Genomic DNA, 26,152 nt, shown 5'->3' with positions numbered 1-26,152 from the left:
AGACAGGACTCTCAGTGCTAATGGGGGCTCCACTAGGAAAGAGGATCCCCAGGGCAGACTTTCAGAACTGGAGCTGGAGTCTGTCAGACAATGGGTGAGGCCGGATGGGAGCCAGGTTCCTCTGGGAAGCCGGGTGTCTCACGGGAGCCCCCAGCTGGCTTCTAAGTCTTGGGATTCTGTGCTGAACGGATTTGATTAGACCCATAGAAGACTTGCAGCTGACTCCGGGGTTGTCCTCCATGGCCCTGAATACTGTTCAATGTGAGCTTCAGCCTCGATGCCGACACTGCCTGGATGTGCTTGGATGAACTGGTTCTGGTTCTACACAGGGAAGAGAGAGTAGGGTGACGTTTTTGAAAATCCCGGAATTTTGGTTATTTTAAAAAGCAGAAAGAATGTGCTTTTGTTTTAACCTCAGGTGTGGAGCGTGGGGCTGCTTCGGAATATCCACGGCAGCTGGTGGTGATCTGCCTCACGCTCTAGCAGAGGCGTGGTTCTGCCAGTTGCAGGTGGTTTCTGTGACTGTGTGACGTTTGGGATTCTGGGACCTTTTCCAAGGGTCTATAAATGGTAGGGGCTGCAAGAGTTAAGGCTGGTTGAGGTTTGCTAGTTCTGCTCGATGAAGAAACAAAAGGGGAAAAAAGAAACCCCTCAGATTCAGGGATTTTCCCAATTCCCCTCCCCTCCATCCTTCTACCTAGTGTTAGGGGGTGAAACCCAGGGATAAAGAGTGGGGAAAAGGGCTGGAGAGATGGCTCAGCGGTTAAGAGCACTGACTGCTCTTTCAGACGTCCTGAGTTCAAATCCCAGCAACCACATGGTGGCTCACAACCACCTGTAATGAGATCTGATGCCCTCTTCTGGTGTGTCTGAAGACAGCTACAGTGTACTTACATATAAATAAATAAATAAATATTTAAAAAAAGAAGAAGAACCAACAAAGCTCCTGACCAGCTCCAAGAGAGTGCTCCAGAAATACAATGTGGCCCTTGATGCCCTCCTCGCCCTCCCTGTCCTATCCGGTGAGTATTCTTAGAGGGCTGAAGAGAGCCCCGGTGTCTGTGGCGAGGCAGGGTAGGAAGAGCAGAGACACTCAGCTAGGTACACAGGCTCTGCCGGGGCTGTGTCCTGACGAGCTGGGATGGAAAGTCACCTTCCACAGCAAACCAGCCACATCCCTGTCCACCTCTGTCAGGCGCTTTCTGGATGAGTTTGACCTAATGCTGAGTAGGGAGACACACACACACACACACACACACACACACACACACACACACACACACACAGAGTACCATCATACCTGCCTGTATTAGACACACTGGTGGAAGGGACACTGACCTTATCCCTGTGGAGGGAAATGGGAACTCCGTATGTGACCGCAGTGCCCTCCAGCAGTGTGGGTGTACAGTCCTAGAGAGTGCCCCGGCCTCACAGTGTGCCCCAGCTCAGCCCCCTCCCCCTGTGCATGTCAGCACAGTGAGCCTTAGCGATGGCACTGCCCAGGGCGTGTAGGTTCACCAGTGCCCACTGCCGTGGTTTGAATGTGCTTGGGCCAGGAAGTGGCGCTGTCAGGAGGTGTGGCCTGGTTGGAGCAGGTTCGTCACTGTGGGGGTGGGGTTTGAGGCCCTCCACCTAGCTGCCAGGATGTCAGTCTTCTGTCTTCAGTCAAAATGTAGGATTCTTGGCTCCTTCTCCAGTACCTCATCTGCCTGGACACTGCCGTGCTCCTGCCTTGATGATGAGGGACTGAACCTCTGAACCTGTCTGTCAGCCCCAATGAAATGTGGTCCTTAGAAGAGCTGCCACGGTCATGGTGTCTGTTCACAGCAATAAAACCTTAACTAAGACACCAACTCAGACACATGCAGCAAATGTATGAGAGAGAGAGAGAGAGAGAGAGAGAGAGAGAGAGAGAGAGAGAGAGAGAGAGAGGAGGGAGGGTGGGTGGGTGGCAGAATGACCTTGAAGATGTATATGGTTCATCTCAAGTAAGAACTGGGTTGACGTAGACTAGATGTTCCTCCTTAGCTGACTTTGGGATAAGCTGTCCTAGACTCTCGGGCGAGTGAGGGGTGACAAGGCTCTTATCAGTAGAGGGAGCAGGAGAGAGAGAGCAGTCCCTCTCTGAAGAGGGAGTAGCTGCTAGCTAAGGAATGTAGAAGCTTCTAGAGCAGTGGTTCTCAACCTTCCTAATACTGAGATATTGCAGGACATATGATTACACTGTGAACACCCCAAATTGGTGTTATTTACTGGAAAAAAACCCAAAAACCCTGTTTCTAGCTGTGGTGGCTCATTCCTTAGCACACACCTTAATCTCAAACAATGAAGGTAAAGTTTGTAGAAGGAGGCACCCATGTCTGAAAGTGAGATCTAATTGAGTGGCAGACAAAATGGCAAATCAGAGAAAGATTTAACAGAATTCTGGGGAGGGGAGAGTGGAGAAGGAAGCTACTTAAGGGGGTAGCACGGGGGGGGGCAGTTCTACCAGGAGAGTTTTGCAGAGACAGGTTGCAGAGAGAACAAGCTATAGACACCGGTGAGGACAGAGCGAGCCAGGGAACGAGAAGGAGCCAGAAGATCAGAACGGATTGACAAGGTTAGGATGAGGCCATGCAGACCAATTCAGCCAGAGGCTGAGAGAGAGGCCGGTTTGAATCAGTCAGCTTGGAGAGGAGTTCAAGCCAGAACAGCTGAGTTGAACCAGCCAGCCAGGGTTCAGAAAGAACAAGACAGTATGAACCCAGTCAGCAGTGAGCCTCAGGGACTGAGAACATCCTAGGCCTAGATAAGATTGCACAGAGGCTGGAGGCGTCCAGGGTAGGCCTAGTAAGCCTCAGAGATGACAATCACAACAGGAGAATAAAAACGACAGTTTTTCACCTTCTGGTGACCCCAACCATACAATTACTTTTGTTGCCACTTTGTAACTAATTTTGCTACTGTTGTGAATTGCAATGTAAATTAGCTGTGTTTTCCCATGGCCTTAGGGACCCCTGTGAAAGGGTCATTTGACCCCCAAAGGATTTAGAACGACTGTTCTAAAGGCTGGTAGAAATCAAGGAGAGGATTCTCCTTGGAGTCTTTGGCAGGAACCGCTCTACTGACTTTAAGCTCCTGTGACAGCATTGGGCCCCTGTGCATTGTGACTATGACAGAATTCACACGTGCTGTTTAAGCCATTAGTCTGGGGCCTCTGTTAAAACAGCCACAGAAACCTTCCACAGGAGCCCCACACTACACTGGGGTCAGAGGGCCTCAGGCAGCAGGCTCACAGGTCTGCAGGGGCTGCAGGGGTGTCTGAGCTGGAGGGAGACCTGCCATGAGGTCTCTTCTCACCTCGTGAACATGAGTGGTAAAAATAAAATCGTTCAGAACAGGCTGCGAAGAAAAGTCAGTGTGGGCGCTTTGCTCCCGGGCCAGCCGGAGAACGTAATAGGTGTGGAAGAGGAGATGTGTGAGACCAGGGAAGCAAGACAAACGGCAGAGAGAGAAGAGACGTGATACAAATTCACCTGTGCAAGGCTCTGTATGACACTAAAAGGCAGCAGAGTTGGAGTGACCTGCTGGGGTTCTGCCTCTAGGGGGCAGGGTGGGGACATCTTTCCTATAGCAGCAAGAGGTCACAGGACCTGTGTGTCATCATAGTCCCATGAATAGAAAAGTATCTCCAGAGTGGGAGCCACAATCAAGGTGTGCAAGGGTGTGCAAGGACCACTGGGGGCCCAGGCAGAGACTGCCTGAGACAGGGCTGGGCCCTTTCGGGGAAGGCAGCTAGATGCTGTCATGGAAACCTAGATGCTAGAATAGCAAAGCGTGGAGGGGCAGGGCCAGCTCTCAGGAGGCGGAGATGTGGTGGTCATGAGTTCCAGGTCAGCCTGGGCTACAGAACAAGACTCTGCCTTCTCTCAAAACAACACCAACAGCAACAGTAACAAAAGCATGCAGTTTACAGAGACAAACCAGTCAGACCCACCACACTAGCGCCACAGTGTGGCTCACTCTGGTGATGCGGGGGTTCCTGTCATGGAGGGGTGCAGGCGTTTAAGCTTAAGGATGTAGCATCATGTAGCAAGAGTGTTAAAACAGCCCCCACAGTGAAAAATGGGACACAAAAAACCTAAATTAACTGGCCACAGTGCATTTAGTCCTGCTTCTAAGGAGGCAGAGGCAGGCAGGTCTTAAATTCTCTATGAATTTAAGGCTAGCCTGGTCTATATACTGAGCTCCAGGCCAGCCAGGGCTGCGCAGTTATATCCCAGCATACACCTGTTGGCTCACAACTACGCACAACTCCATGAGGATCGGTCACTCCCAAACACTCACCCACATGAAACAAAATGTATCCAAAAGGATCTAAAATTAAATAAAAATTTAATCTCTAAGGAAGCAGGCTGGGGAAAGGGCTTAATAAGTCCCAAGGAAAATAGCAAGGTAAAGCAGACGTACGTACGTACATACGTACGTACGTAAGACAGGGTGTAAAGACGTCTAATCAAGGTGGTAGGAACTTAAAGTGTAGCAGTAGCTGATTGAACACTCAGTTCTGACATGGACACTGGGCGCACTGAAGGCAAGCAGATAGATGCTGGACCCCAAGGGTGCCCAAGCTTCCCTGCCCAGGTCTATGGGATCCATGAGGCTTCAGCAGACTATGGAGTGGACATGAGGGTGCAGGAAGAGCACCCTGAAATGCCTGGAGCCCCACTGTGGCTGGAGACAAGAGGCTGAGTTCCACCCCAGGTTAGATGCGTGCACCCTTGTCCAGGCCGTTTGACCTCTGGGGCTGGCTGTGCTAGTGGACCCCAGAGTTTCAGGATGAGGTTAGGGTAGAAGGCGCCATGTGCCCCGAGCACAAGATCCGTCCACGACATCAGGAACTTTTACCTGCATGAGCGCCTCTCCCACTCAGGATCCTGTGCACGGACCCAAGGCGGCTCGCTGACTGCCTGGGACTTCAGGTTCAACCTGGAGCAACGGGAATGCACAGGTCGCTTCTAAGACGTTCGAGATGTGATTCTTCCCTCCCCGTAATCCCTAGTCAGCGCACTCTGATCAGCTCCGTGCCTCAGTTGGCCTGCTGCTGCCTGGCAGGTCTGTGCAGGGTGAGGGCAGAGGCTCCTGGTGCTCCCGCCCAGGATGAGTGAATGACAAAGTAGGACAGAGGGCAGCCACCACGGAAGGCACCAGGTTCCCTTGGATGAGTTTGGGTTCAGCTCCGCCTCTCTCAGCATGGCCCCTCCCTCCCCCCAGAGGCTGAAGAAGGTCTGTGCGGCAGGTGGGCACTGTCTGCTCCTGAGCCTTTCAAGAAAGGCGCTCACGGTGTGCGCCCACCTGTGCAGCTGCCCGGATACCCAGGTCTCTGAGGCTCAGAGGATACAGAAGCTCCGAGGATCCGCCCAACCTCACCCTCCAGCCTTGAGCTGCCAGCCCACATGCTCGGCTCCCAGTTCTCCTCTCAGGCCGGCAAGCCTTGCTCATCTGTATCCCAGGGCTCCTTCAGGAGTCCGGGAGGCACCCATGGGGGTGGGGGGAGGGGTCAGCGCACTTGAGGTTCTCATGACTCCTTTCCCTACCTCAGGGGTTAGTGGTGGGCAGGCCACACTAGCTCAGCGGTAGCAGCCCTACCATGTGCTTCCATGAGCCATCACCGCCCTCTACTGTCCTGAGTCTCCACTAGTGTTGAAACCAAGAGCAGGACTTGGTGGGTGGGGTGGGAGGTGGGGTCACCATCTGCTGGGGAAGGGAGAAGGCTCTAAATGGGGGGTCCCCAGAAGATCCAATGGATGGTATATATTGACCCAATCGGACATGTATATATGGAGTCTTTGGAGGGAGACAGTGCCAGCAGCAGCATGAGGTCCCCGCTCCAACCCTTCCCTGGTCAGCTGGTGGTGATGGCTGGGCCTGGGAAGATGGTACTTAAGAGCCCCAGTGCAGGGGGCAGCCCAGCCAACATGGCTAGAGCCCAGCTGTACCCGAGGTGCTCTGGCAGGGGCTCAGCACCACTGAGCTTCATGTCCCTACCTGTGGACTAAACCCAGTGCTTGGTGACGACAAGGCCTTGTACAGCTGGCAGAGATGAGGGGCTGGGGGCAGTGCCGTTGTCCCCATGTCATCTCGTGGGTGCTCATGTGCCAAGCATCGTGAGGTGGTACAAGGGCAGATGGATTCCATCCAGCCTCAGTGCCAGCAGCTTGGCCAGCACAGGTCTACAGCAGAGGGGAGTATTGAGAGGGAGACGTGGGGGGGGGTGTCCTGCCTGCAGGGCACTGGGAGGAGCATGGTGATCTGAGGCTATCTTGAAGGGAGGGTGAAGGAAGCCACTGTGGCTTAGCGAGCGGGTCCTAGGCACCAGGTGGCGATCGCAGCAGTGGCCACGGTGTTGGCTGCACACACAAGGAACTGATGTGGGTGATTGTGTGGATACACACAGGCAACAGTTGGGAGGATCATGGTGACTGCCATCGGTCTGTGACTGGGGACAAACTGCAGGTCAGATGGTGAGGGGCAGGAGGGTTAGACAAGAGCTGGTGATCTGTAGAGACCCGTAGCTAAGGGAGAGAGTAGACTGAGAGGGGTTGGGCTTCTGACAGTGGGACCAGAGAAAGACCCTGTCCCTCCTGCATGGTGGAGCCAAGGGAGGGCAGTCCCCTCTGCTAGAGTGGAGAAAGGGGTTTACAGAACAACTGAGGCCCGAGGCCAGGCCTTGTACACGAGCAGGAAGTGGGAGGAAGTGTGGCATTCTGGGGAGATGGGGATGGGGACCTTAGGGGACACCAGGAGGAACATTCAGACTGGGGGAATGAGATGTAGGCTAACAGCGAGTCACAAAGGTGCATTGGGTGGGGCCGGTGCCTTCCTCACTGTAGCACGAGGGGCAGCGGGGTCACATGGTGGGGGGGGCTATGCCCAGGGAAACGTTGGGGTAATATCTCTCAGCAGGAAGTCAAGAGGCATGGCCTGACCTGTGACAAACTCAGGGGTGTCCCAGTGCCCACGGCCCCTGCAAACCTTTAGAAGGGAAGCTGAGACAGGCCTCTCATGTAGAGTATAGCCATCCTGGGAGCAGGGGCAGACACCCAGGGGAGGTATGAGAAGTGTCCGTTGGCTGTCTTGCTCTGGTGGCCACATGTGTGAGGGGCATAGGTCATAGAGCAGGTGCTGGAAACCCCTTGGGCCAAGGGGATTTGGGGGGAAGAATGGGTCATGAGGGCACTCAGCGATTGCTGACATCTGTGGAAGTCTGCTGGGGCCGAGAGAGTTCTAAGCATAGGTGTGTTTGCTCACAGCACTGCCCGAGACATGGTAGCTCTCTTACAGCCCAAGGTGCGGAGCGCAGGAGGGACTTCCCGGTACCAGGGTACCTAAGCTCAGCCTGGGTGACAGTCACAGGGTCCCTTCTCTGTGTTCTCAGAATCCTATTTTAGAGGCATGGAAACTGAGGCAGGGCAGGATGAGACGGTAAGCCTGTGGCACTGTATACGAAATGCAGCCAAGGATAAGGTTGGCCGTCATCTTGGGCCTTCTCTCATTAAAGCATCTATTACTCCCCAGCCCATTTCCCTGATGTCCCCATCACCTTTAAACAACTTCACGCGCACACCAAGGTAAAACTTGTTTAAACTGCTAGAGGGCAGTGTGTGCAGACTTGGAGGCCTTTGCCTTTTACCAGGTTTTGAATGGGAACCAGAGCCCTCCCTGCACATAAAGTCACAGATAATGCAGATGGGCAGGACAGAGAGAGGGGCTGTGGCTTCTGTGGACTTCCCATCTGGCTGGCGTTTGTGAAGAGAGGGCCCAAGAAGAGGTTGCCTGACTTCTCTGGGCCCTTTGCGGGCCAAATTCCCTGGGATCCAGTTGACCTGGAGGCTCGTAGCAACACCTACTAGAAAGGTATGGCTTTTACTGTATCCCTTGTGGTAAATTGGGCAGGGTCTGTGAATGGACTCTCAGGAACATTTATTCTCGTGTAAACCCAGACCCATTAATTAGCGGTCACCTTCTAAGGCTGGGTGAGGCAGACTGGCCAGCAGGGGCCAGGTGCCCAGAGGTATTTTCAGAGTTCACTTTCAGCCTCCATAGCTGCTGGTTAAGAGTTACAGAGTTGGAGAACAGGCATTTTTACTTTTTCGGGGGACCAAGCAAAGTGGCAAAGCAATGGCTAGATTGCCGTTGGTTGGGTTCTGCCAAACATGCCAACAGCTGGCCAGCATAGAGGCAGGGCTACGGGTGAGCTAGCAGCAGAGAGAAAGAACTCTACACAGGGCGGTTGAGCCCCTGGGGTGGGCTAGGTCCTGGAGGAAATGAACAGTGGGGTGCACAAGCTGGGGTATGGAATGAAGCCCACTAGATCTAAGACAACAGGGCGGCCCGCCAGCGAACTTAGCACACTGAACGTCTTTATTAAGTGTCAAGGGTCCCGGTGGTGCGGCCCCACAGGTTCACTTTACGTGCTCGGCAGCGTGAGAAGAGCAGTAATACTTCTTGTGTGCGATGAAGGTGGACAGGCTGCTGAACCTGATGTTGCACAGGCGGCAGTAGCGGTGGCCGCCACCACCACCCGGTGCTGGAGCGGGCGCAGGCGGGCCCTTGCAGGATGTCCGAGCGCCTTGATCGGCCTGGTCAGAAGGCGTGTTCTCGGGAGCAGGGGAAGGAGAGCGGGGTGCGCGGCCGTCGGGGCTGTCGCGTGGAGCACGCTCCGCAGGTGTGCGGGGCTCAGCGCCCGGGCTGGCCGCCGGCTTGGCCACCTGCAGGCCGTGTGCCTGGCGCAAATGCTCGACCAGGTCGCCGCGAACGCGCCCGTTGGGCGGGCAGTAGGGGCAGAGGGCGGTGGTGCGCAAAGGTGCGGCGGGGCACGAGTACTTCTTGTGAGCCAGGTAAGCTTCGAGGCTGTGGAAGCTTACGCGACACGCGGTACACTCGTGGTAGTCGGCCAGCGCGGGCAGAGCAGTAGGTGTATCCGGGGTCTGGAGACGCGGCCGCTTGCTCAGGTCAATGGGGCCGTCGGGGACCGGGCCCGGAGAGGGCGTGGGGGCTGGGCCAGCGCTCGCACTCGCGGGTCTGGGAGAAGAGGGCAGCTCCGCCGTAGGGGAGGATACAACCGGCACGGGGGCTGGCCCTGCTGCTGGGGGCGGGGCACCGGCTGCGGGCAGCTCGTACAGTTTGCGACGCCGGCGCGTGCGCACCGGCGGAGCTGTCAGCGGGAGCCGCGGGTCCCGGAGCCGGCGTGGGTACGGGTGGCCGGCGCGGCGGAGGGTCGTGGCGTGAGGCGCAGTAGTAGCGCTTGTGCACAGTGTAGGTTTCGTGGCGGCTAAACCGGATGTTGCAGGCCTCGCATAGCGTGCGGCTGGGATCGTCCTCTGCGTCGTCTACCGAGCTGCCCGGGCTCTGGCTGCCCTCGCTGCCCCGGCTCGCAGCCTCGGCCTCAGGAGTGGTCGCGCCACTCGCCTCTTCCTCTCGTGGCCCCGGCCCCGGCGATGAGCGTGGCGGGTCTGGCTCTGCAGCGACACCTGCAGGCGCGCGGGCGGTTCCTGTGGCTGCTTTGGGTCTGCGCACAGCGGGCGGGTCCTCGGGCGCGCGGCGGCCCGAGCAGTAGAGACGCTTGTGCACATAGAAGTTGTTGATATTGTTAAAGGTGATCTCGCATTCAAAGCACGTGGCGCCCTTAGTCCCCGGGAAGAGGCCTGTGGGCGTTCCCGCCGCTCCGGAGCTCCCTGCGCCCTGCTGTAGCCGGTTGTGTACCAACTCAGACATCTTGGCCAGGATCTCCGAAGCCTGTGGTGCTGCAGGGACAGTGGTTGTGCCCGCGTCTGGACCAAACACATATTGTGGCAGGAAGAGCGTCCCGGCCATTGTTAGTTCTCCCGGCCCAGGGCTAGAGCCAGGCGTGGGGCTGGACAGTTCTGCCTTCACCCTGACTGGATTGGGGCTATGTGGTGAAGGCGTCCGAGACGGAGCCTGGGGACCTGGCTCTCCTGGACCTGAGGCACGGGCGGCTTCAGGTTCCTCTGCAGCTTCCACTTTGATGGTCCTGGGGGCTGCAGGGGACTCGCTGCTGCCCCCATTTTGGGGGGGCACTCTGGTCTCTCCGTTGGTGACTTCGGCCAAGGCTTTATTGTCCAGTCCTGAGGATGGGGTGGGTGCCTTGTCAGCGGGAACCAGGGGACTGTGCATCAGCGAATGCTGTTGGAAGCCTGTCAGGCTGTCTACAAGAACACAGGGCTGCATGTCAGGCCCAGGGCAGGCCCTAGGTAGGATGTGGTAGGCAGAAGGGATTTAGGACCAGGGTTGACAAGGACACCATGTATTGCCTATGGACAAGCTCCCTCCCCTCCCACTTCATCAGAGGGCCAGTGAGGCCCCAGTATGGCTGCTTACCTGAAGGAAGTTTGGCTGCTGGGTGTCCAGCCCCTGGTGAGTAGATCTCACCCTTGGAGCCTGGCTGGCACACCATGTGGTTGGTCACCAGGTGGCTGTAGAGGATGTCCCTTGTGGTGGATATGAAGCCACAGTTGTGACAGACACCTGTAGGCCACGCTGTTGTGGTCAGGTTCCTGGGGCTGAAGTATAGCCCCAGAGACCCCAGCCCAGCCCTCTCCAGCCCACCTACCGCTGAGTGTGTCCGTGTGCACCTTGAGATGGCGTTCACAGTTGGCCTTGGTGGTGAAGGCGGACAGGCAGATGAGGCACACGAAGGGGCGCTCTCCTGGAACATAGAGATGGGTCCCAGTGACAAGGAAGGAACACTGGGTCCTGGCCCTTCTTGTTTCACATCAGCCACATGCTTCCCAGGGTCCAGGCACACACCCAGCCCTTTATTAAGTGTGCATGTAGCCACAGGTAAGCCTTGTGCTAGGCCGTGGAGCGGGACAGGGGAGCTGCGTGGCGCGAGTGGCAGAATAAGCGTTCCTGAGCACCAGCGTGGTGCACAGCTTGGATCTGCCAGGGCAGCGAGGCCAGGAGCAGGCACAGGCACTCACCGCTGTGACTGCGCATGTGGATCTCCAGCGAGCTGGCGCTGGGGCAGCTCTTCCGGCACTGGGGGAAGGGGCAGATGCGCTCGTTGGGGTAGGTCTCCTTGGGCTTCTCTTCAGTCGCTGAGACAGGGGAGCCGGCCCGCTGGCGGCTGGCACAGTAGTAGAGCAGGTGGGCTTGCAGGTTCCGCTCACTGCGGTACCAGATCCCGCAGTCTTTGCAGGGGAAGACATCCTCTGGTAGGGCAGGGTACACATGGGCATGAGGTACGGACGGGCCTGTGAAGCCTGACCTTGATAGCCCCAGGCTGAGGTACTGACTTCTCATTGTGTCCCTGAAGGCCCTGTCTTGTAGGACTCACCCGGGCTCTGGGGATTCCCCTGTGCCTGCACAGGGGCCGTGGGGACTCAGCTCCTGCTGCTGCCTTTGGGCATGTATTACCCTCCCCCCAACCCGCTGCCACCTTCTCTTTCTGCTGCATGTTCCTCATCTGGCCTGCGCCCTCCCTGTGGTAGCAGGCCATGTGCGATCTTCTAGCACTCAGGTCACCTGCCTTAGCTGGGTGCTGCCCTTCAGTTCAGTGTCTGACTGGAGCAGAATTCATCTCCTACAGAGTGTGTGTGTGCGTGCGTGTGTGTGTGTGTGTGTGTGTGTGTGTGTGTGTGTGTGTGTGTGTAAACTGGACCTCTTGAATGCTAACACCCAGGACCTGCCCTGCCCTCTGACTCAGTGTCACCCAAAGTCTGCCCCAGGGAGTCGCATACTCACTGTTGATGACTGCAGTAGCAAGGATGGACGCCATGCCAGCCTGCTGGGGCAGCAGCTGGATGTCGGTGTGCACTGGAGCTGAGCTTCCAGCTTCTTCCGGCTCCTGCGCAGGGTGTTTGGGTGTACCGTGGGGCTCGGCCACAAGGAGCACGTGTAGTAGTCCACCAGAAGGCACCGCTTTGGTAACCCTGCACCAGAGGGCGTCATCTGTAGGGTACAGGCATTTATGATGCTGGCTCCAGTGATTCTGGGCCTATAATGGGGTCCTTCCCTTTGTCTCCCACACTGGGGCCCCACCATATTGCCAAGGATGGGTGAAGCCAGGCAAAGGGCAGGAGGTGGCTGCATTCAGGTTCACAGTCATGGCTGGCTGGATTTGTGGAGTGCTAGCCTGTGTCTGAGGCAAGCTCTCATATCCAGTAAAAGGGTAGATATGGAACTGGCAGGGATAACTGAGGGGGATCTTGTGTAACCACTTGGTTGGGGTGGAGGGCTGTCCCAACACAGGGGCCTCCAGAACAAGCAGGCTTTCAACCTGTTGGGAATGGGCCAGGTGATGTTCTCATAGTGGCCTGTAGAGGGCAGCATCAATCAACAAAACCCAGGTGACCTGGGCCAGCAGTTCTGCTTTGTGGCCTGGAACCCTGAGGGTGCTGGCCTCAGTCCCAAGCCAGTGGCCACTCCCAGCAGAAGGTGGGAAAAGAAAGGGGAGTATGTGTGTCCTAAGGTGGCAGTAGGAGCTGGGCTGTAGTGTAGAGCCTGTGTAAGTCCCATTCTGGGGCAAGTGATACAGGAAAAACCACCCATCAATGTCCACAAGATTTCTGTGGTCACTATGACCCTGTCTGCAGACCACACCCAGGTCATGCCACCTTTATCAGCATCAGCCCTATAAGGACCTCTGTCTTTTGTGGTCGGCCTGCTTGGGCAGAACTGTGCACAGGGCGGATTGCTTGCCCACATCCAATCTGGTGTCGGGGCGTGTTCCTTCCTACTGCAGGCTGCCTTCTGGCTGCTGTCTCTGGTCCCCAGAGCATCCATTGGTAGGACTGGGAACATGACCCCTGTGCCCTGCAGAGAGCATGCGGTGTTGGCCAAGGTGCCATGAACTTGACCTCAACCCTCAACACCTTCCTGCCTCCGCTGAGGGGCTACTCAGGAGCTGACTTCAAGGACAAAAGTTCCAGAACATTTATTTTAGCAAACAGAATGAGCTGAGGGAAGACCCTTTTGCACCCTGACTCTCAGAAGGTTGGACGGTGGGGGCGGCGTGTCACTTAGGATGAAATCATTTGGCCACAGCCTCTTCCCCATTTCCTATATGGCGCAACAAACTGGAAGGCAAGGGACTCGCCCAAGTCCCACAACGAGCTCTCGTGTCAGTGGATGTGATGCGCCTGGGACTGCAGCTCCTAAGATTGTCCACCGTCCTCTCAGATGGGGTTCAGGGCGCTCGCTCAAGCAGTCTGACTGTCACTGTCACCCAGATAAGCTGGTGTCCTTTTAAGAGCTGCATCAGACAGAGCCAAGTGACCCTGACTTCTGAAAGACCTTAGACGGGAGGGAGGGAGGCAGGCACATGAGACACAGACCCTTCCTGTAGATCTCGGAGTTAGCTTCTTCTTCAGTTAGGGCCTGGGGCAGCATCCTTAGCCAGCAGCTCTCATCCACCATCAGGGTCAGTGCCGGGCCCTAGGGAAGAGAGGGGCAGGGAAGGATCAGCCTATGCATAGTGCGTCAGGGGCTTGGCTGTGTTGTGCAGTGGTGGCTTAGCAGCAGGACCTGTGCAGTTCAAACACTGATGTCCGGAGGCATGGCGGGGAGCTGTGCTTTCAAGGCTAGGTACTAGTCTCCTCTGGGCGCAAAGCTCCAGAGAGATCCAGCATGGAACTGGCAGGGATAACTGAGGGGGGATCTTGTGAATCCTGGGCACACAGCTTGTGAATCTAACGCCTGCAGATGTGTGTTCCCTTCCTGCCACAGCACAGGGTTGCTGGCACCAAGGGCATGGCCCCTGTCACACAACTGCCAGATGCCTACAGACAGACAGACAGACAGACACAGAGACTATCTTCATATAGTACTTTTACCCCATCCATTCACTGAAAGCACTGACCTTTCCCTGGGTTTGGCTGCCCCAACCCAGACCATCTGTGTTGCTGGGGACTGAGGGGTGGCGGGTAGCTGAGGCTCTCTGCCCTCCTCGCCATCCTATTGGCCAGGAAGCTGAGGCAGAGGGAAGGGTAGGGGCCAGGGTAGAAGCTGTGCACACTTCCTCTGCAGCTCAGTCTGAACCTGGAAGGAAAGCGCTCTGGGCTCAGCCCCCCAGGGCCACCAAAGCTGCTTGTTTCCTGCCCCCATACCCTGGCTGTTGGCCCAGCAGCAGAGGAAGCGTACGTGGCCGTGTCTCTGTGCAGCCCAGCCTGGAAGGCTGGGCTGCGATTTGGTCTCACATGGAGGATGAGATGCAGCCGGTGGCAGGCAGGGACAGCAGAGGCCCAGTCCTGTTTGTCCTCGGAGGGTGGGTGACTACTACTGCCACCCACAGCATCTCCCCGCCTGTGGGGCTGTTCCCAGCCATTTGGGCACTACGTGTGAAAGGAGAGCACGCCCGTGTATCATTCTGTCTGTCATTTGCTGCTTTATTCAAATAAATGCCTTTCAACCAGAAACCTGCACCTCAAGAACTTTTAACCGGAGGCCCAGAGCCACTGCTCACTCCAGGCTCTTAAGAACCCCTGCATGTTCATGGCCATCAGCTCACTGGGTAGGAAAGACAAACAACTGCTGGGATAGGAGGAGAAACAGGCTGCTAATTGTATGGTCATTGCCAGAACAGTGCTTGGCATTCCTGAGTTCCTCCTGTGTGGTGCCCACATAGGCTCTGGGGCCAAACATCAGGGTCTAGCTCAGGTTTGACCTTTCCCCTGTGACCCCTGTGGACCAACTCTTCACAGACCCCACTCACACAGCATACAGAGCCAGCAAGATAAGGCCTGCTAGCTGGGAACTCCCAGTGGCCATGAGACCATGACAGCCCAGCCAGCTGGACACTCCCAGTGGCCATGTACCATGAGGTCATGACAGCCCAGCCAGGTGGCTTCCACGTCACCTGCTTGCTGCCACGTGGCTTGTCATGTGGAGATAAGATGGCTCTGAGTCCCAGCAGGTGACACCTGCATCTCTGGCCTCAGTTTCCTATATACTAGCAAGGTGAGGCCCACATGACAAAGTTGCTGTCACGATAGGGGGAGGGAACCCCCTTCCTTGTCCTGCCACCATTTATGGGGTGTGTGTGGAGGGCTGTGGGCCAGGCAGGCCACTCCCTCTCTGGTCCTTTCTGCCCTGGCACAGGTGAATGGGAGCATACAGGAAGCCCTCAGAGCTGCACAGTGGCCATGGCTGCTTATGTATGCTTTACTTGAACGATGACAGGAACAGGAAGGCATCTCTGGACCCAGGTACGAGCCTTGCATCCTGAACCTTGCTGGCAACTGCCACACGTCCACTGAGGGAGTGCATTCTACCCAAGAGCCTGCTTCAGGTCTGCTGGCTCAGGAGGGTGACTCCTGATTCTTGGTGGGTAACTTGCGGACTCCCAGGGATGCAGGGAATAGGGGAGCTTCAAGGTCACGGGTGGATAGCAGGGAGTAAACCCCAGGATAATGCAGCAGATGGGGTGTGGGCAGCCACATTGGGGACCTCTGACTCTCACAGCCTAGCTGTTCCTGGCCTGAGCGGATGGCTGTCGGTGAGGTGGCTGGGTCCAGCCCTCCCTGCCTCAGCCTTCCAGGTCTCTAATGAATATTAATGAGCAGAGGGTGAGAAAATTAATCTGCCTGATCCTCTGATGGGTGCTGTGGTAACGATATGAAATCTAATTATTCGTCCCAATATTTCTAAACCCTCAAACTGAGACTGACAGCCTCGCGGTCGGTTTAACGCTTATCGCTCCCCGGAGCAGCATGTTCACCGCATGATAAAACCACGCGCGCGCCACTTTGCTGACGCTGCACAAGCCGCTCCTTCTGTGGAGGTCCCAGTGCAGGGAACAGCATACTGCACCCCCAGCAGCACGGTGGCATGGGTGCAACCTTGGGGAGCAGAGCTAGGAGGGAGCTAGTGGCTGCTGCTCATAATCACATCAAGTCCCCAGGGAAACAGCTCGTGAGACCCTGGACCTCCTTGCAGGGTCCCCTGGGCTCCCTGGGCTGTCACTGCCCTGCATCGGGACAGTTGGAGTTTGGGACATGGTTTTGCATTCACTCTTCTCCCTGTCTGGGTCTCTTAGGATCCGCAGGAGGGACTCAGCCCCTGGCCGGCCGGCCCGGGCTCCTCTTCGCCTGTTCAGGTGTGTCTGGGTCAGAGAAGAGCCCTGGCACTTGTCCCACTTGCTGCCCCTCGAGCCGTCATTTGTCTCTCCCTCCTGGCTCCAACTCCCCCTGCCCCCAGCCTAGGATGACATCAGCCACTTTAAATTCTCCTGTGGATCTGAGCCTGCTCCTGTTCCCCCAACAAAGAGGTCAGTGTCCGACTCTGTGGGCTGATAGCCATCAGAACCCGTATCTGAGCGCCATCGGCTATGACAGCTCTATCTGAGGCTCTTCCCAAACCTTGCCGTTCATAAAACCATTTATAGGGAAGGTGGGTCCTCTCGGGTGGGCGGCTTGGCCCAGAAATGGGATCCCAGACTGCGCTCCGGACTTCAGGCCCCCATGTGTTGGAGAACCAGTGCTGAGCCTGTGGCCAGAAGGTGACTGACTAGGACCTCTCTCCTACTGATCCACCCTCCTTCCACAGCGATGGCACCTATGGCTCCTCGCTTTTTCCCGGGTGCCCACCACCCACCTCAAGGGTGTAGGGTTGAGGCCCACCGAGACTACACACTGTGCACACGGGGTTAGAACCAAAGTCTGAGAAGTTCTGCCTCATCCCAGTCATTGCTTATCCATGTACTCGTCCCTCAGTCCCTGAAGGCCACCTGGGCCTATCAAGGGGCAGGGACAGTAGGAGACAAGGGACCAGCAAACGTCAGGCCTGGGCTCCCTGTCAACTGCATTTTGTGTTGGGAGAAGAGCCACGGATGATGCTTGGCTGTCACTGGCAGAGCAATGAGGGAAGACGTCACCTGTGGGCGTGTCACTGGTCATGCCATCCTTGCCAGCCACCCCTCTGTGTGGGGTGGGCCCTCCGTGTGGGGTGGGCCCTCTGTGTGGGGTGGGCACTGCTGCTCACCTCCTGGTCCCCAGCCTTTTATCTCAGGCTGACTTTGGGGCCCGAGGATGGAGCTAGCTGCAGGCAGGTCTGAGGCCCTAGTTGCTACAGCTCAGGAGCAGATAGAGGAGCCTGACAGAGGCGGGAGGCTGGGATGTTTCCTAAACTCCTACCATGGCAGCCAGGGAAACTGAAACACGGGGAAGAAGGGTGCTCAGGCCACCACAAGGCCAGCAGCAGAGCTAGACGGGGTCTGATGGATGAGCCAAATGTTACTGCGACTATACCAGTCTCTGTGGACTGGGCAGAATGGTGGCTTCACAGATGTCACCAGAATTGTGAGCGTGACCTCATTTAGAGAAAAGGACTTTGCATATCTGAGTTCAGAGTCTCCTATGAAAATATAAAATTATATTGGAACAGGGTTGTCCCAATAACAAGTGACGTAGAAAAGAGAAGAGGCAAGGGAGATGGAGACACATGAGGGCCAAGGGTCCTGGGGCCACCAGAAGCCTTAGGCAGAGTCTGCCTCAAAGACCACAAGACCCGCCCTGCCCCTTAGGACAGTGGTCTCTGTCTTTAGCCATGACAGAGTGCACAGGTTGTGGCACTTGGGGCACATCTGTGCCTGCTGTCAGGATATGCCAGGCAGCCATTTTCCAGATGAGGTTCCTCAGGCTGGGCTGCCATCTCTTTAAGGTGGGGCTTGGAATGCTTCAGCAAAGCAGGGCTCAAACAGTGTACGCTCACATCTGGGTAGGACAGCAGTGGGCACAGCTGGACCGCATGTCCTGGAGGGGAGATGCCTTTCCTGGTACCCTCCCCTTCCTGTTACAGACTTGAGTGAAAACCCAGCACCCTCTGAAGTCTCGTGAGGTGAGTCTGGGCTTTGCCATGCTAGCCTAGGCGCCCTCACTCCATCCCCAGGTGAGAGGACCATTAGGGTTGGCCATTCCACACTTAAGTCTGGGCCCACATCGTCCCACTCAGTCTTTCTAGCATCTTTTCTTAATGCATTGCCACCCTGCTCAACAGTCACGGGCGCTCTCCTGGCCTCACTGATGCTACGGTGAGCTCCTGCCAAAGGAAGCAAGCTGAGCAGGCAGACCAGCATGGCCAGGCTGGGGTGCAGGGCCATGCGCTCACCATCCATCTACCCTCCCACCCACCCACTTACCACCCATCTAGTCACTTGTCTATCTGTCCACTCACCCCCTTACTCTCTCTGATCACCTGTCCACCCACGCACGTACCCATTTATGAATACATGAGTACCCATTCACTTATTCATCAACCTATCCACTATTCATTCACCCACACACCTAAAATCCATCTACTCATCTTTCCATCCATCCATATAACATTTACGCATCCATACCCACCCATCCACCCAGCCACCCATCCGTCCATCTATTCGTCCTTCCATCTGTCCGTACACCCACCCACCCATCCGTCCATCCATCCACCTAACCAAACACCCACCCATCTGTCCATCCTTCTGTCCTCTTTGGCACCGTCATCTCCTCCCTCATCGCTGTCTGTCGTGAGCTGTGACCTAGGAGGCTTTTCAACTGTCCTCTTACAGGCACGAAAACCATAGCAAGCGATAAAGACAAGACTACCAACTCTCCACTCGGAGCTGTGACTCAGTTTCCTTCCTGATACTAACCCTGGATATCTGGTGTGGGTAGGAGCGTTGGGGGGGGGTTCTCTTCCAATTCGTCCCCATGGCGAGCAGCCCCCCAGCCTAAGAGAAGCCTGGGGAAATGGGCCCCATATCTACATGCGCCCCCTCCTCCTTCTCTAAGGGGAGAGGAGGAACTGCCTGGCGGCTGATAGGGCCATGGGGCAGGAGGCGACTTCTTCCTTAGGCTGCAGGGAGAACTGGGACCCATCAGCCGAACTCGATAAGAGCGCGCTGAATGTTAGCAAAAATATTTAGACAATAAGCGAAGTATTGCAAAGGCGCCATATCTTTCAGAAATCAATCATCTGTACCGTGTGTCTGGACGCTTGGCGCCAAGGCAGAGATAGTGCCTCACTGGAGAGATAAGGGTTAATCAAGGATTTAATTCTGTGAGATAGAGGGGAGCGAGGGAGGAGCTTCCTCCCTCCCTGAGTGCCTCAGAGGCAGGGACTGTGCTGCTCTGGCCGCATCTTCACCTCAGTGGAGACTCTACCTCCCGGCCTTCTCGGGCTGAGCCACGCCAGGACATACTAGGAGCAGAGGGTGGCAAGGCCTGGGGCTCTTGTGGAAAGGGGTGGCATGCAGATGGCAGGTAAAACGTCTGAGCACAGCTGGGCTGGGTTCTAGTTCTTCCTTAGCTCTCTGGAGCCCGGAGACTTGGGCCAGAGCCTCAGAGTCCTAGCTTTGTCATCTATGAAGTGGGGACTTCATGGGCTAACGACATGGTTCAGTGAGTAAAGAGGCTTGTCGCTAAGGCTGGCAGTTTGAGTTCAATCCCTGGGCTCACAAGGTAGAAAGAACAAACCAACTCCTCTAAGTTGTCCTCTGAGCTCTACATGTGTGTGGGCATATATGGATGGACAGATGAGGAGAGAGACAGACAGAGACAGAATTTTAAAAAGTGGGGACAGTGGCCTGCCTCCTAGGGTTGGGGGAGGTTGCCATGTGGAGTATGCCTGAGACATATTTTGTCATAGCTTTGTATCCTCAAGGAATACAGAGGAGACAGGCACAGCACCAGGACCTGCCTCACAAACCTGCCTTTGCTCCTGTTGCTACATGCGGGTTTTCCTGACTGAAGTCTGGAGGCGGGGGTTCCAGGTTCCTGCTTGCATACGGACTCCTCTTTCTGACTGACCAGTGCCAACAGTCTCCAAGTCACTTGCTGTGCACAGCACACATGACACACCCACCCTGCACAGCCACTTTGAAAGAAAGCCCTGGCTTCCTTCCTCCCGGACCTTAATCCGCTGCTCTGTGACATCCCTCCCTGGACCTTGGGCCGCCTGCGTCCTCAGGCTCTTCCAAGTATGTACAGGGTCAAGTACCACTCCAGACCACTCTCTCAATCCACCACGCTGCCAGCAGGCAAGGGATCAACTCCTACCTCACAGTGCAGCCTGACTTGACCCTCTCTTCAGGTCTAGGCCTAAAGGAAGCCCCTGGATTCCATGTGACCTGCCTGTGGTCCCAAGGACTGAGGAAACTGAGCAGGAAGGCTCTACCTGGAATACAGCAAGCAGGAAAACCACGGTGGACATGCTCAGTTCAGAGCTAGCTCCTACTCTTACTGGACAGTCTGGGACAAGTGCCCTATCCTGGTGGCTGGAAGACTGTGTGACCAGTAGGTGGTATATTTGAACCCAGTGAGCACAGATTCTGAGCGGTGGTGGTCTGTTGCTCCCCGCTGCCTGTGGACACTGTGCCCGTCTGTGCTCCTGGGTATTTATGACGACGAGCCTGCATGTTTGAATGTGCGCAGTGTCCTGGCCTCCGGGTGCTGGGGAAGTCTAGCCTAGAGTCTCAGCCTTCCCCACAAAGGGCACTCAGAAGGCAGCCTGGGGCTCTCAGAGCAAGGACCCCAGAAGCATGTGACACTGGCTTAGCCAGTGAATATCTTGGGTCGATCCACACTCTAATTCCACATCAGGAAACAGGGCCTGCACCACAGTACTCTGGGCGGGAGACACTTCATCTTAGGTCCGGCAGGACTAGCCAAGAGGCCTTTGCCACTCTGTGTCTGTGGACACTGCCCAGCCCTGCTCATTTGCTGCCTACACAGCTGCCCTAGGTTGTACCCACCCAGGTCTCGGTGTCCTGGTGTCCTTTCCCATCTGAAATGATTTCGAAAGGAACCCAGCCATCCCAGCAGGAGGAGGCCAGGCCGACTTGCTACAACAGAAGCTGCCTCAGAAGCGAGTCCAAGACAAAAGGCAGCATGGCTGTGTCAGGAAGGAGGCTGCCTTAGGAACTCTGTGCCAGGCAGGGCTGCGGTGGTGAGGAAGCTTCTGCAGTGCTGGGAAGCCACACCCACCCAGCACCTGCTCCCGTCAGATTGGACCTCCTTCCTTTTTCTCTGCTGGGCTCCACTACAGCTCCTGTAGGAAGTGCCCCTGGGATGGATCCCCAAAGCACAGTGTTACCCCTTCCGAGGTTCCCCAGGAAGTCCCTCCCTTTTACCCTTGCCTCTTTGGGTTCCACCAAAGTTCCCTGCCAGAAAGACAAGAGGTTTGGTAGGCCAGTGGGGGCTCAGCTTCTTACCGGTTCTTCTCTCTCAGGGGATAAAGCTCTGGTCTGAATGCTCCCGTAGAATGGGCCCCAGGACAGACCCTCAGTGAGGCTCAGCCGGGCCCGCACACACCTTTGCCCGTCCTGCAGTGCCAGCTCCAGCTCCTCTGAAAGGAAACAAATGAGTGAGGTAGCTGCTAGGGGACCCCCAAGCCCCTGCTTCCGGCCTGGTTCTAGGGCCAGACCTTTGCCTTTTTTGAGAACATGCGGGGTTGTAGAAACACCATGAAGACATGGACGGGCAGGCCACACCACGGCCTTGGTCACAGTCTGCAGCACCTGTGTGTGAGCCACTACTGTGTGCTAGGCTGACTGGCAGCCCTTCGCAAGACATCACCCATGACTGTGAATGTTCCTTGCATGTGGGACAAGGTCTGCAGACACCACTAGATTAAAGATCATGAGATCAGATCACCCTGGATTAGCAGGTATTCTAAATAAAAGACGGTGTCCCTAAGACGAGTGGATGGTTAAGGCAGAACCAGAAGGTGTGCCGCCGCCTGAGGCTTTTAGAACTTTTGGTGGCTGTGGCAGAACACTGAGGCAGGGAGGAGGAGCTCCTTGGTGACTGACGGGTGTCAGCTGTGGGACACACGGACACCTGGCCAGCCACCAGCCCTACCAGAGCCTCCATTTTCTTTAAAGGATGTGGGGGCATGGTCATGTCCTCAAAGGGTGGCGCTTCCTCAGGCCACACAGCCTCTGCCCTGTCTGCCTGCTCCCTAGGCTGCCAGCCCGTGAAGGCCTCACATGGCCTGGCCTGGTCCCCTGGCCAGAGTGCTGTGGCGGCCCCACTTCCTGGAGCCCATCAGGCAGGCTGTGGTCTTAATGGGCGCGATCATCAGATAACTGGCCAGCTAATGGTGGAGATAAGGTGTAAATACGGCAGGAGGCCCCGTGGAGAGCTGTAACTGGGCCTTTGTCTTCCCGGGGCTGATAAGATGGCAGTGGACCAGGACTGGAGGCCAAGGAGGCCTGCGCCCCTTTATCAGCCTGGGAGTGGGAGAGGGGCTGAAAGGCCAAAAGGCAGGCTCTACACTTCCTAAAAGCTAACAGTCCTCTGCAGCTCACCCAGGACACTGTCCTGGTGCAGGGCTGTCCCACTGGCTCCTTCCCCTCCCCTTCTAGAATTAGAGAGTTCTCTGGAGAGTCTATGCTTACAGCTCAGTCACCAGGAGTCCTACCCAGGTGTCAGGGGACAAGGGGACGGGTGTCCCTGGACCTTAAACAGACAGTTAAGTTACCTAGCCCCACTTCCACTCTGTGTGTAGAACATTCCCAGGGGATGGGGCCTGGCCCCTTGCAGGAGCTCCCTGTTACAAGGATACCTTCATCTGAGGCTGTGTCCTCCTAAATTGGGGTACAAGGAAGGGAGGCAGTCCATGCAGGTTACCCTGAGGGTGTGGAATGACACGGGCCATCCCACAGACACACCTGTCCATGATGCTACCCTGGCAGCCAGAGCCTCTTAGCCTGGGCTCCAGCTTGCTTCCAGCCCCCATGGGGAAGGAGGCGGTCGGTGCCACCCCTCGCTTACCCACCGGCAAACGGCCCCGCACCCTAATCAGAGTTCACGGCCGCAGCCCAGTCTTCCAGATAAGACATGCCTGGCATTTCCCACGGCAGCCATCCCATCCTCTGGGTATCACGCTCTGCCAGAGAGGGCTGGTTGCTGATAAGGGCTGTGGTCCCTCTCCCAGGGGGGAAGCACCACGTCTGCACTCAGGGACTGGAAAGCCTGGGAGAGGTGGCGATGTACAACAATTACTATGGTAACACACTTGCCTGTTCAGGGTCCAGGTCAGCCAGTCTGAGGCTGCCTCTTGAGGCAGATTGGTTAGGGGAGGGCAGCTGACCTCATCCTCAGCACCTTGCGCCCAGCAGCTCTGGCGATGTTTGACAGCTACTTACATAACCTAGTTCCTGCCCCAACCCCTTGCAGCCGAAAGACAGCCAGCACCCAGCAGACTCGCTCCTAGCAAGTAAACCAGCATGAGAGAAGTGTGGTCTGAAGAAGCTGGTTTTTACCAAGGACCTGACTGCATGGGAGAGCCTAGGGCTTAGTGATCGATGCCACTGGGGTGCGACGGTGGTGACAGAAAACCTAGGCTGGTGTGGCATGATCTAGTCTCTGGGTTTGTGGCACATGCTTACTGTCACAGAGTTTGGAGGGTATCTGGGGGCAGGGACTGGGGCCACAGCCTCTATCCAGGAACAAAGTAAATGTCCAGATGGCTCTCATGGGCACAGGCAGCTCCATGGCGGGCAGTCATGGTGGCTTCCAACCCGATCCAGGCCCTGGCCACCTGTTCCCTCAGCTGGAGAATAGAGAATGTGCCTTTATCTCTTAAAACTCGCCATCCTAACGTGAACCCTGGCCCCATTTCTGTGTCATAGCCCAGCACCAGACACGACTTGCAGGACTCCTCCAAGCATACTTGGGAAGCTGAGGCTCTGCGTGACTCACTTAACAACCTTAGTACCCGTCTGAGCGAGGGTGGGAGGGAGCAGCCGCCTTCTTCCAGGCCTGAAATATTTTGGCTTTGGCCTGCACTTCCCTATGCTCTGTGGTGAACCTGTGACAGGAACTGGGCTGTCACTCCAGGTCCAGCACTGGGTCAAGGGCTACTTCATTCAGGTAAACAACTGTCCACATTGCCTCCCAGAACACGTGCTGGGACTTAATTGCATTCCCTAGAAGCGTCTTCAAGGAACCTGATGCATATTTATCTGTTTACAATGTCAGTCACGCATGGCCCTCGAGGTATTCACCCCCCCCCTTCCCAGAACAGAAGCCCAGGGTCTACTTCCTTGGCTGGAGCCTGGCTGGGGTGGGGGTGGGTCTGGCCATTGTTGGGGTGCTCTGGGCAGCAGCACTGGTGTCCAAACTACCAAGTCCTGCCACTACCCTAGTGTCTGTGTTCCTGTCCTGCCGGAGCCTGTTCACTGTGCTGTGGAAGAGGCGTGCGTCTGCTGGCTAAAGATCTGTGTTTACCACAGTGCCGAGACTGGCCTCACAGGTGGTGCCCCTGCCTCGGGAGCCCCTCAGACCTAACTTGAGGCCCCCTAACTTCTAGCTCTACCTTGAAGTGTTTCCCATCAGCAGCCTAAGTGCTGGTGTTGGCCTCCTCTCTATGAAGGCGGAGGAAGCCCAGAGATCCTAGGCAAATCCCTAAGGTCCCATGCCCGAGGGAGGCCACTCCTTTCAAAACGTTTTACCTAGAGTGCATGTGTCTGCACATATATATATGCCATCTGTGCATCTAGGTGTCCACAGAGAACAGAAGACGGTGTCAGATCCCTTGGCACTGGAGCTTCCTGACATGAGGGCTGAGAACCGAACTTGGATTCTCCAGAAAAGTAATTAAGTGCTCTTAACCACTGAGCCACCCCTCCTACTCCCCAGATATGGCCTGCTGCCCTCGCTCTTTCTCTTTAGGTTTCCTGAGACGGGGTTTCTCTGTGTCGCCTCGGCTGTGCTGGAACTTGCTCTGTAGACCAGGCTGGACTTGTACTCACTGACATCTGTCTGCTTCTACCTCCCAAGGGCTGGGACTAAAGGCATGCGCTACCACCACCTGGCTAAGTAGGGCCTCTCCTCAGCCATGCCCTCAGAGTGCCCTTCTGATAGGACACGAGTCACTCCGGCTTTCCCACGTGAGTAGTGGCTGGCTCGCACCAAAGCAGGAGTCTGCGGTGTGTAGGAAGGTCGGCAAGAGGTTCCCGCAGCTCAAATGGGGCCAAAGGCCAGTGCCTCTGAAGCACCAAGTCAACCACCCAAAGCCCCCACCATGCCCTGTGGGGTCTGTGGTTGGCATGTGGGTGCCCACCGGCTCACCACCAGCACCCACTTATCTAATCAGCCCATCGTTCCCGCCAACCCGCCCTGTGGCTCCCACAGGGCAGCTGGGGCGAGGCCCCTATCGCAAGGATCACCCTGTTTGCTTTTGATAAAAGTCACAGTAAAGGAAAGAAAAAGACATGAATGGGGAGGGAGGGAGGGAAGCCCCAGTCTGGTAGCGTCTAGAAAATTCTGCAGGTGTGACTACGGAACAGGGAACAGCGTAGACAAACTGTATGGCCCAGAGGACATCAGCTCCCACTAAAACCAAAGGCCAGGAAGGGCAAATGGCTCCCCCGAGTCACACAGCAGAGAGCAGCCAGGATGTGTAAGACAAATCGGGCTGTAAAGGGGCCTTGTGTGTTATGGCTGCCCTTGCTCTGTCTCTGTCTGCTAAACAATTTGCAGGGAAGGTGGGGTGGGGGACATTGAAAGCGAGCTTTCCAGAGGTTGCATGGCCAGCTCTCACTGACCCCAGACTCAGGACTCCAACGCAGGTGGTGCTGGCTCACTCAGAGCAACCCCCCTGTGGTAGGCAGTGGGGTATGCCAGCCCTCAACCCCAGCATTTCCCCTTTACAGACAGGAGTGAGAGCAGCAATAGGGGGGACTGAGCCCGACAGCCCAGCATGGGCCCCGTGCTTACTTTCAGGGAACTGAGCAGGGACTCTCAAGCCTGTGGCCACTGACACAGCCAAGATGGGAGTGCTTCCTGCCAGGCATCCTGCAGACGGAGAGATGGCACCAGGCAGATAAGCTGCAGAGTGACAGACTTGAGCACCACCTTCAGAAGCAGAGGCACCAGGGCTGGGGCCCTGCCCTGCCCCTTGGGAGGTATATTCTGACTTTGCAGAGTGCCTATAGCTGCCAGCCACTAGGAAAATGGGATCAGTAAGCTGGGTGACCAGAGGCCACCAGAAAGCTGGGCTCAAGTCCTCTCAGGATGTGATCCACTCATCCAGGGGCAGCCCTGCTTGGAGCCACTTATGTCCTCTCTTGGGAAGGCAGCAAAGATGCTGGAACACGCAGGTGCAGAGCAGTGTCCACGACAGGTTAGGTCCTCTCCTCTCTGTGCTCACTCAGTCCGCTCCCTCACAC

The 26,152-nt window shown here is 56.3% G+C and overlaps 1 protein-coding gene across 1 annotated transcript; it reads right to left on the bottom strand.

Moving 5' to 3' along the window:
* Positions 1 to 7,945: 7,945 nt before the first annotated feature.
* Zfpm1 (zinc finger protein, FOG family member 1) lies at positions 7,946 to 21,872 on the bottom strand. The gene is given in 9 exon segments (XM_032887543.1): positions 7,946 to 9,201; positions 9,203 to 10,208; positions 10,381 to 10,527; positions 10,613 to 10,708; positions 10,983 to 11,213; positions 11,746 to 11,952; positions 13,338 to 13,437; positions 21,188 to 21,405; positions 21,788 to 21,872. Coding segments are annotated over 9 exon segments (2,847 nt in total). The 3' UTR covers positions 7,946 to 8,444.
* Between the last annotated feature and the right edge of the window lie 4,280 nt (positions 21,873 to 26,152).

The sequence above is a fragment of the Rattus rattus genome, chromosome 17 (genome assembly GCF_011064425.1).
Source record: "Rattus rattus isolate New Zealand chromosome 17, Rrattus_CSIRO_v1, whole genome shotgun sequence".
NCBI classification, from domain to species: Eukaryota; Metazoa; Chordata; class Mammalia; order Rodentia; family Muridae; genus Rattus; species Rattus rattus.
This window is presented reverse-complemented; position numbering and strand designations above follow the sequence as displayed.